This window comes from Lampetra planeri, chromosome 57 (assembly GCF_965212315.1).
Source record: "Lampetra planeri chromosome 57, kcLamPlan1.2.h2, whole genome shotgun sequence".
Classification (NCBI taxonomy): Eukaryota; Metazoa; Chordata; class Hyperoartia; order Petromyzontiformes; family Petromyzontidae; genus Lampetra; species Lampetra planeri.
Window position 1 is genome coordinate 6,887,420 of NC_136163.1, and position 11,224 is coordinate 6,898,643.

The following is an 11,224-nucleotide window of genomic DNA, read 5'->3' on the forward strand; positions in this document are numbered from 1 at the left end:
TGGGTGCCACTCCTGCCCTCCTCCTCCTCCACCATGCACCCACGTCCCACCCATCCCGATCATGTGTGTCTCTCCCCGTGGTCGCGTGGATGTTTTCTCCGGGTCCCGTGGGGTTTTCCGTCCACGCATTTGGCCGCTGTACATTTCCACGTGATCGTAACCCACTTGGTCGAGCTCTCATTTGCAATAGCCAGGTCGCTTCTCGAACCATCGAGCTGTATAGTGGCTCAGAGAGGCCTTACATGGTGACGTAAAACATTAAAGTACGGCGAGCTTAGTTCAGTACTTTCCTGCCCATACGTTCTACTCACAACCTCCAAATTTGCCTGCCCTATCCTCTGTGACGTCAAGGACGGTGTTCCGTGTCGGTTCACCCGGTCGCGTGCAGCAGCAGCAGCAGGAAGAAGACCAGGTAGAGGCTGTGGGTGTACCAGAAGACGTTGTAGGAAGTCACTCTGCAAGTCAAAGGGGACAGCAAGCCGTCAGGTGATTACATTTTGAAAGGAAGCTTCCACAGCATGTGGCGTCATCGTCAGCATCGTCGTCGTCGTCACCAGCAATGGTCGATCCACTGAGCTACCATTTGTGGCCAGGTCGCTTTTGAACAATAAGTTAACACCTCAGTGGGCTTTGTCTGGTAGGATGGGGATGGTTGAGTGTGTATTGTGTTTATTTGGGTGATTTGTTTACCTTTCTTGTACTCTCCTATCATGTTTTTGCACTGTTTGTTGTTGTGACTTCCTTACCCCGTGCCCGACTGGACATCTGTGAATAAAGAGCTTCATAGCTCATCGGATTCCTACAGTGTGAATAAATATTCAGATTCTGGATGAAGGCCTCCTGACCAAGCCACGCAGAGCTATATCACTCAGTGGGCCTTGCCTGGTAAGCAAAAATACAATAGTTCATAGAATGTAACAATCCCCGCGGGGCGTTCTCTCCTCGCGAGTTCATCTCATCATCGTCGCTCCGTCTCCTGCTTGGGCGTCACGTCCTCTCGGGCGCGTTCCGTTCCTGGGCTGCCACCCGGCGATTATTGTTCTTGGCCCATCGGCCAACATCCCCCCTAGAAGTGGCGCACCCGGCTGTTTGTGCAGCAGTGGTCAATGGAGGTGAGGCTCTCGGCATCAGCGTCAGTGTAATGGTCTCAGTGTTAGATCCCTAGTAATAGGATCTCAGTGTGAGGATCTCAGTGTAATGGTCTCAGTGTGAGGATCTCAGTGTAATGGTCTCAGTGTGAGGATCTCAGTGTGAGGATCTTGGTGTTAGGATCTCAGTATGAGGATCTAAGTGTGAGGATCTCAGTATTGGGATCTCAGTGTGAGGATCTCAGTATTGGGATCTCAGTGTGAGGATCTCAGTGTGAGGATCTCAGTGTGAGGATCTCAGTGTGAGGATCTCAGTGTGAGGATCTCAGTGTGAGGATCTCAGTGTGAGGATCTCAGTGTGAGGATCTCAGTGTGAGGATCTCAGTGTGAGGATCTCAGTGTGAGGATCTCAGTGTGAGGATCTCAGTGTTGGGATCTCAGTGTGAGGATCTCAGTGTGAGGATCTCAGTGTGAGGATCTCAGTGTGAGGATCTCAGTGTGAGGATCTCAGTGTGAGGATCTCAGTGTTGGGATCTCAGTGTGAGGATCTCAGTGTGAGGATCTCAGTGTGAGGATCTCAGTGTGAGGATCTCAGTGTTGGGATCTCAGTGTGAGGATCTCAGTGTGAGGATCTCAGTGTGAGGATCTCAGTGTGAGGATCTCAGTGTGAGGATCTCAGTGTAATGGTCTCAGTGTAATGGTCTCAGTGTGAGGATCTCAGTGTGAGGATCTCAGTGTGAGGATCTCAGTGTGAGGATCTCAGTGTGAGGATCTCAGTGTTGGGATCTCAGTGTGAGGATCTCAGTGTGAGGATCTGCCGTGTAGCGGTCTGAGTGACTTTCAGCGGCAGGAGTGAGTGCGCCACCTGATCTGTCGAGTGGATGAAGTTCCGATCAGGAAGAGGATGACGACCATGAGGATCCCCGTAACACCTGGGACTGAGCGACACAAAGACAAACATCCCCCGTGTAGCCTTAACAGACTGTTGGGGCAAGTTAGCCAGTAGCACCTATGAAGGCCGGCACGGCACACGAGGGGGTGTGTGGCCAGCACCACGCCTGTCCACCTTTGTCTCCCCAGTGCTGATATTTCAAAATCAGAAAATGTATTTTTCCTGGAGGAATCCGAAGAGCTATAAAGCTCTATTTCACAGAGGTCAATTCACTGATGTCGGTTGTGAGCGTGAATGGGACTTGTGTCGCCGGGTTCGAAGCACACTCCGCTAACCAACGCGCCACCGCTCACCATTAACATAAACACACGCGCGCACAAACGTCCGTTTTGCATTTGTTTTAAATGTGAATCCAAAAACATACCCGTTGTGAAAAGGATTTTCCTTGGATCCTGAAAATAGATGCATATTGTGTCAATTGAACTGCATTCACTGCCACTCACAAAACGCCGAGCAGAGTGGATCACCGTGCGGGGATTCGCGCCGCTGCTGCTGCTGCTGCGGCTCTCTCCGACGTTTTGCTACCCAGAATAACAATGCCTCCCCACCGCATACAATGCAGCTTTGTTTGACCAAACGTGGCGTCTGTTCCCCTGCAACGCTGTAGTGGTTCGCGTTCCTGAAGAACGCCGCGTTATGGAACTATCGCGTTACAATAAATACAATATGTAATTTAGGGGTAGAGCACAGTCCGTGATAGCGCGTGAGATGCGTACACAGGCCGAACAAAGACTGAGTTGCGTGGGTAGCGTCTAGAATCATCCAGCAGCATCCCAACGCCTTGTTGTGTGATGCTAGGTAGCATGTAGAATAATCCAGCAGCATCCCAACGCCTTGTTGTGTGACGCTAGGCCGAGGCAGCCGTACGACTGCTCATTCCTGTTTGCACGACGTAGTTCCGTCCGCTCAATCGCGTTATAACCAAATTGATGAAAAAACAAGAATAGGTTTTACCATTTTTGGCAATAAAATAGCTGTTAAGGGTAAACCATATTCTTATTCTTAATCATTTTGGATGCCGGCAAAAGGGCCGCGCCATAACCAATTCGCAACCGCGCTTTTCAAAAAATGCGTTCCCTCGTACGTGAATCGCGTTATACCCAATTCGGGTTCCGAACGCACGCAGGATTACAGGATTACAACGGACATCACTTCGCTACGATGGCAGTGCGGGTTGGTGAAGGGGAGGGGTATCGAGGTAGAGTACAACTATGGATGTCGCTGGACTGCCCGCAGCTTCGTGCTCGTACCCGGCGCGTGTGCGTGGGGAGGGCAGGAGCCGATTCGGATCTCGCTCGCCACCCACGTCACAGCCGTGGCCGGGAATGCAATCGGACTCTTCGCATCATTTGCACGAAGCATCGAGAATCGATTTGTGAGCGCGAGAGTCAATTCGAATTCACAGTCAAATGCGATCTTGACTTCACTCCTAAATATTCTCCCCCTCCAAACTGCTCACCTCGTTTCGATATCGCACGACATTGATTTCGGGAAACTGCGATGAGTGATGGGCGGAGAAGTTCCAGGCATTGACCATGTGTGCTGCGCAGTGCACGCCTGCAGGGAGGGGCGAGAGGGGGGGGGGAGTCGGGGGCGTGAGGTCACATGGCCACGGCCTCCAGAAGTCTGTGGGAGGGGCTGAGTCGGAGTCAGGGGGGGGGGGCACGTGGTGGTCTGGCAGCATCTTCCTCGCTCTCCGTGCACGGCGGTGGTGCATCGGGTGTCTACGGATGAAATTCACCACTTTACAAATGTAAACTATCGTTGAAAAATTCTAGTATGTTTTAACCTTTCTAGCAATAACACAGGTGGTGTTAGGATGTTCAATTAGCAAATATAAACCTTTTTGCAAGGCATCAAGTCTGCATTAATCACACGTTACTCGTGGCAATAGATGCAAACAAGTATGCTCTGATAATTATATATCCATTGGCGTGGGCCAATCAGTTCCAAGGGCAATGCATGTCTATTATCAGAGCAGACTTGATGCCTCGCAAAAGGTGTCTATTTGGTGTTGGAACATCTTAACACAACTCCAGTTGTATTGCCAGAAAGGGTCAAAACCGATTCTTATTTTTCATCATTTTTGAAACTGTCAAAAAGTTACTATGTCATTGGCATAGCCTGGCTTGCGCAGAGTGAAAAAGACCAAGCGGTCTCCACACACACGCGCACACACACTCACATACACACATACACACACACTCACATACACACACACTCACATACACACACACTCACATACACACACTCACACTCACATACACACATACACACACTCACATACACACACACTCACACACACTCACATACACACACACACGCACACACACACACTCACACAACACTCACACACACACACACGCGCACACACACGCGCACACACACTCACACACACTCACACACATACACACACATACTCACATACACACACACTCACACACACTCACACAACACTCACACACACACTCACACGCGCACACACACGCGCACACACACTCACACACACTCACACAACACTCACACACACTCACACACACTCACACAACACTCACACACACACACACACGCGCACACACACGCGCACACACACTCACACACACTCACACACATACACACACATACTCACATACACACACACTCACACACACTCACACACACTCACACACACTCACACACACTCACACACATACACACACACACACACACGCGCACACACACGCGCACACACTCACACACACGAGATGGTGCGATGGTTTTTGAAAGGGTGGCGGCACGTCACCTGTGAACAGGGCGATGGCGATCCCGCACGCGACGTGGAATGATTTGTTCCGATCCAGAAGCCTCCGGGTTCCACGACTCGTCACCTGCCCAGGCGAGGCACACGGTCAGCAGGTTGGCTACGTACGGTGCGAAAGAAGTTCACCGTGTGTACGTACGCACACACGTACACAAACACGTACACAAACACGTACACAAACATGTACGCACGCGGGCTCACGGTGACGGAAGCCACAACCCAAGGCATGAAAACAAAGCACCTCCTCCCGTGGCCGTGACCTCGTGGGTTGTACCTCGTGTTGGCCGCAGCGTAACATTGCTTTAAACTCACGACTTCCAGGACGTTATAAACTAGACTGTTTGATTTACCAGGTAAGGCCCACTGAGCGATGTAGATTTGTTTTTCATAAGCGATCTGGCTATCACTTTTAATAGCTCAACGAAGTGGCTTATCATCACGCGGACATCTAGAGCAGCAGCCAAATACTGTAAATCATACGATGATTCTAAATGTGGAGGGGAAAACCGAAGGACCGGGAGAAGGATCCACGCGACCACGGTGAGAAGATGCATTGGTGGTGGTTTGTGGTTGGTGGTGGTGGTTGGTGGTCGTGGTTGGTGGTTGGTGGTGGTTGGTGGTGGTGGTGGTTTGTGGTTGGTGGAGACTCACCCTCCGTGATCCCCGCAGCAGCGCAAGCGTGGTGCGGCACATGGGCAGCAGGATGAGGGCGCAGTTGAGGTTGATTGCGGAAGCTGAGGCACGGCTAAGGCACAATCCTAGCTGATGGAAGGAGACCCCCCCATTGAGACACCGACACGCACTGGCACCCCACCCCCCCCAACTGCGACAAATACCCCCCCGGTAGCAACACTTGCCCCGAGGGGCTGTCAAGACAGAGCGTGGGGCAAGTGTCGCTGCCGGGCACCGATGGAGGTCGTCACGGCACACTGATGAAGGTCGTCACGGCACACTGAGGAAGGTCGTCACGGCACACTGATGAAGGTCGTCACGGCACACTGATGAAGGTCGTCACGGCACACTGATGAAGGTCGTCACGGCACACCGATGAAGGTTGTCACGGCACACTGATGAAGGTCGTCACGGCACACTGATGAAGGTCGTCACGGCACACCGATGAAGGTCGTCACGGCACACTGATGAAGGTCGTCACGGCACACCGATGAAGGTCGTCACGGCACACCGATGAAGGTCGTCACGGCACACCGATGAAGGTCGTCACGGCACACTGATGAAGGTCGTCACGGCACACCGATGAAGGTCGTCACGGCACACTGATGAAGGTCGTCACGGCACACCGATGAAGGTCGTCACGGCACACTGATGAAGGTCGTCACGGCACACTGATGAAGGTCGTCACGGCACACTGAGGAAGGGCGGGTGGCCAACGTCACCCGCGCCCGGTGCTCGTTTCAGGCCGAGCCGATCTAGGGGGAGACCCACTACGCCGCCTCTCCCCACACGCACAAAGATCCCCCGTGTAGCCTTAACAGACTGCAGGGGCAAGTGCTGTTAGCGAGAACCTATAAGGCCGGCACGGCACACGAGTGGGTGGGTGGCCAACACCACGCCCGGCCGCCTTTGTCTCCCCAGTGGCGGTGTTTATACATCGCACCGGGTACTCATTTGAGGCTGAGTCGACCTAGGGGAGGCCCAGGACCGGTTAAGGCAATCGCCACCGGTGTTTGTCGTGAGCGGGAATCGAACCCGGGTCGCCGGGCTCGTAGCGCAGCGTAGCGCTAACCGCTGCACCACCGCTCCCCAAGGACACACCCGCAGACACATTCCACGCACCAATTCGCGCAGACACTTGACACAAACATGAATCCCACTGGGACACGCGATGACAGGTGAGGGCCTTGATGCTGCTGGGTTGTGTCTCTCTACGTGGCCCCTAGAAGTGCAATGCACTTGGTCTATCATCATCATAGTCGTCATCACCATCATCACCATCATCACCATCCTCATGACCATCATCATCACCATCATCATCACCATCATCACCATCACCATCATCACCATCATCATCACCATCATCAACGTGATCATCATCACCATCATCACCATCATCACCACCATCATCATCACCATCATCATCACCATCATCACCATCATCATCACCATCATTACCATCATCACCATCATCATCACCACCGTCATCATCACCATCATCATCATCACCATCATCACCACCATCATCAACATCATCACCATCATCATCACCATCATCATCACCATCATCATCATCATCATCACCACCATCATCACCATCATCACCATCATCATCACCATCATCATCACCATCATCATCACCATCATCACCACCATCATCATCATCACCACCATCATCACCATCACCACCATCACCATCATCACCATCATCACCATCATCATCACCACCATCATCACCATCATCATCACCATCATCACCATCATCAACACCATCATCACCATCATCACCATCATCATCACCATCATCATCATCACCATCATCACCACCATCATCACCATCATCACCATCATCATCACCATCATCATCATCACCATCATCATCACCATCATCACCACCATCATCACCATCATCACCATCATCACCACCATCATCACCATCATCACCATCATCATCACCATCATCACCATCATCAATGTCACCATCGTCACCGTCCACGTCCCAGGGCTGTCGTCACCCCGGGCCCAGAACGTCCCTCGCCGCGTCTCGCTCCTCAGGCCCCACGTCGCGTCACCCTCTCGGGGACTCCTCTCCCGCTCCTCCTCCTCGTCACGCGAGGGGCGATGCTGCGGCTGGGAGACGCCGCCAGGTGGTGGTGGACGCCACTCGGGAGCCGGCTCTGCTGAGTTTCTCCAGATCTCTCCAATTTATATCAAAATTTAATGGGATTGTCTCAGATTTTTTTCTTCAAGATATCCCAGAATGCTTTGAGAATTTTTTTCTCTCCAAGATTTCTCCAGATTGAGAATTTCTTTGATTTCCCCGAATTTTCTTGAACTTTTTCTCCACATTTCTCTGATCGCTCTTCATTTGTTTCCCCAAAATTCTCTCGGATATTATTCTGGATTTTTTTTTTTACTTTCAAATAAAAGATCTCCAGATTTCGATGAATCTCATTGAACTCTCCTCCCAGATTAATTCCAAACTTCCAGAATTCTCGTCCAGGTATCTCAGAATTTCCTCGCATTTTTGTGCAGATTCATTTGCTCACAATTTTAAGTTTTCTTTAAAAATTTCCTCGCAAAAGTAATTAGTTTCAAATCTTTTCCAACGACCTCAGGCAATGCATTAAAAAAACTAGGCCACTGTCAGACAGCCCTCCCTACTCCTCAACGACGCATCTCGCTAAAAACAATCGCCCCACACCGTCTCGCTCCTCCATCTAGGACAGGGCTGGGGAACCTTTTTTTCTGCCAGGGGCCATTTGGATATTTATAACATCATTCGCGGGCCAGACAAAATTATCAACTTTAAAATTAGCCCGTGAGATTTGGTTAAACATTTAATTAACTCGCCCCTAATGCGATGGCTGGAACTGCTTCTCTTTGGCGAGGCGTGTGATGATGGTAGCTGGTGTTGATGATGTTGCTGCTACTCGCAACTGCTTTTCCAGGTTGTCTTCTAGATGTATTTAATTTCGAGTCCCGCCTGCGGTTGCCTTGGCAGGGCCACACCAAGTGATTTTGCGGGCCTCATACGGCCCGCGGGCCGGACGTTCCCCACCCCTGGTCTAGAAGAAGCCCGCTGACTTCCCCATGGCTCCCACGTGGGTTAACAACGAAAATAAATGTCTCGGGCAGCTGCAGCGGCACGAAAAACCAGTTCCGGACAGCTAAAGTGTCAAGGGGCGGGCGCAGGTTGGGGGAGAGCGCTCAGGCGCATCGGCAGGTCTCACCCCCAGCATCTTGTGCAGGTAGTAGTACTCTGGGCCGTAGTAATAGAGCAGGAACGTGCGGCAGAAGACGAAGGTGGTGGCAGCCATCCACAGCATCTGTGTGGACACCGACACGCGCGGCACACAACCACAGAGGGGGAGGGATGCGAGCGGATTGCACGGGCGAGCGGAGGATACCCGATTATCGTCTCCCGACACTCAACCGACCCGACGCGTGCCGCTGGACGGGAGGTGATGGGAGGGGCTTGGTGATGTCATCGGCTTACGGGGGGCGGGGGGGGGGGTCCTGCCGTGGGTGGGTGAAGGAAGCCGCTATGTTTCAAGGGGAACCCGAGTAATTGATGACCAAAGAGAGCGTACTCGATTATATTTCCACCACTCTCTCTTTTCACGGCGGATTTTGGCGGCGTCTGGAAGGCTCTTCCTTCCGTACGTAACATTGACACGATGAATCGACTAAAGCAGTGGTTCTTCACCTTTTCTGCAGCCTGGGCCACTTCGGTTCTTAATCGTCACAAGACGCACAATGTTCATAGCCACGTGGGGTTTGATGAAACAAAAGTAAGTTGCAGCAAACGTGCCCGGGCTTAATTTGTGTTTTTGATGATTTACCTTCAACAAAAGATCTGGCCACGTCTCGCACCCCCAGAAAGGGCATCTCGCACCCCAGGTCAACAAGAAGAAGGAGAAGAACCACTGCACTAAAGATATGCGGGGACATTGTCATTGTGGTGAGTCGGGGGACCACTCTGGGAACCGAGTCGCGAGGAGTCTCTGAGCCTCTCGCGAGACCCACGGCGGCGAGCACCTCACTCCAGCAAGCGACCCGGCTCCAGCTCCAGGCCACGACAACAGCAGCAGCAGCATCAGTAACAGCATCATCATCAGCATCATCATCAGCATCATCATCAGCAGCAGCATCATCATCAGCATCATCATCATCATCAGCAGCATCATCAGCAGCAGCAGCAGCATCATCATCAGCAGCATAATCATAATCATCAGCAGCATCATCAGCATCATCATCAGCAGCAGCATCATCATCATCAGCATCATCATCAGCATCATGATCATCAGCAGCATCATCAGCATCATCATCATCATGACCATCAGCATCATCATCAGCAGCAGCAGCTTGTGCTGTCACGCCCCACAGCCGCGGGCTGTGGAATCCGGCACAAGAACAAAGACAAAGCTCTCCCGTGTAGCCTTGCGCACACTCTGTTAGGGGCAAGTGCTGTCAGCGAGCTCCTGTGGAGTCCGGAACGGGGTAGGGGGGGGGCAGCACCACGCCAGGCTCCAGGTGCTCATTTGAGGCTGAGTCGACATAGGGGAGGCCCAGGACCGGCGCAGATCGCCGTCGTCCTCACTCGTGGTGGTGGCCGGGACTCTCACCCGAGGCTGTGTGTATGTGTGTGTGTACACGCTGTGTGTGTGTGTACACGCTGTGTGTGTGTATGTGTGTGTGTACACGCTGTGTGTGTGTACACGCTGTGTGTGTGTATGTGTGTGTGTACACGCTGTGTGTGTGTGTACACGCTGTGTATGTGTGTGTGTACACGCTGTGTGTGTGTGTACACGCTGTGTGTGTGTGTGTACACGCTGTGTGTGTGTGTACACGCTGTGTGTGTGTGTACACGCTGTGTGTGTGTGTGTGTACACGCTGTGTGTGTGTATGTGTGTGTGTACACGCTGTGTGTGTGTACACGCTGTGTGTGTATGTGTGTGTGTACACGCTGTGTGTGTGTGTACACGCTGTGTGTGTGTGTGTGTACACGCTGTGTGTGTGTGTACACGCTGTGTGTATGTGTGTGTGTACACGCTGTGTGTGTCTGTGTGTGTGTGTACACGCTGTGTGTGTGTGTCTGTGTGTTGTCTGTGTGTGTCTGTGTGTTGTCTGTGTGTGTCTGTGTGTGTGTCTGTGTGTGTCTGTGTGTGTGTCTGTGTGTGTCTGTGTGTTGTCTGTGTGTTGTATGTGTGTTCGTAGGTGCACGCCCCAACTCGCCGTGTCGGGGAGCCATTCCCTGCGAGTGATCCTTACCAGGCAGCAGTGCTTCCACACTTCGTTGAAGACCCAACTCCTGAGCGGCATAGCCATTGTTGCGAGCCGGCCCCTCTCTCTCTCTCCCCCCTGTCTCCCCGCTGTCTCTCTGCCCGTCTCCTGCCCGCCGCGTGGGTGCGGCAAAAGTGGCCGTGTGCGTGCCGACTGCTCTGCTGCGTCCCACAGGGTCGAGTATCAGCAGCACACTGACCAACACCACCCCAGCCCTCATCTCCTCCTCCCCATCTCCCTCCCCCCAGCCCCAGCCCCCCAGCCCCCAGCCTCACTTCCCCTACCCCCGCACCGAGACAAAGGACGTCAGAGGGCTTTCATCCTGGCCACGATGTTCGGCTGGCTGCTGTTAGCGAGCGCCTGTTGAGTCGTGCGTTGGGTGCCGATGGTGATTGACGGCCTTAGTGATGGCGGTGTGTCCGGCCT

At 52.6% G+C, this 11,224-nt stretch overlaps 1 protein-coding gene across 2 annotated transcripts in view; it reads right to left on the bottom strand.

Annotated features, from left to right (window-relative positions):
• Positions 1-10,977, bottom strand: part of NOX4 (NADPH oxidase 4) — a 34,398-nt gene extending 23,421 nt beyond the window's left edge. The window contains exons 1-8 of one of the 2 annotated variants that reach the window (XM_078618274.1): positions 10,787-10,977; positions 8,746-8,841; positions 5,492-5,598; positions 4,823-4,907; positions 3,500-3,597; positions 2,405-2,432; positions 1,954-2,026; positions 375-455 (exon numbers count right to left, since the gene is read on the bottom strand). In XM_078618274.1, coding sequence (XP_078474400.1) covers positions 375-455; positions 1,954-2,026; positions 2,405-2,432; positions 3,500-3,597; positions 4,823-4,907; positions 5,492-5,533 — 407 coding nt within the window. In that variant the 5' untranslated portion in view covers positions 5,534-5,598; positions 8,746-8,841; positions 10,787-10,977. Of the gene's footprint in view, positions 1-374; positions 456-1,953; positions 2,027-2,404; positions 2,433-3,499; positions 3,598-4,822; positions 4,908-5,491; positions 5,603-8,745; positions 8,842-10,786 lie in introns of both variants that reach the window. The other variant, XM_078618273.1, reaches the window with a different exon arrangement.
• Positions 10,978-11,224: the final 247 nt, after the last annotated feature.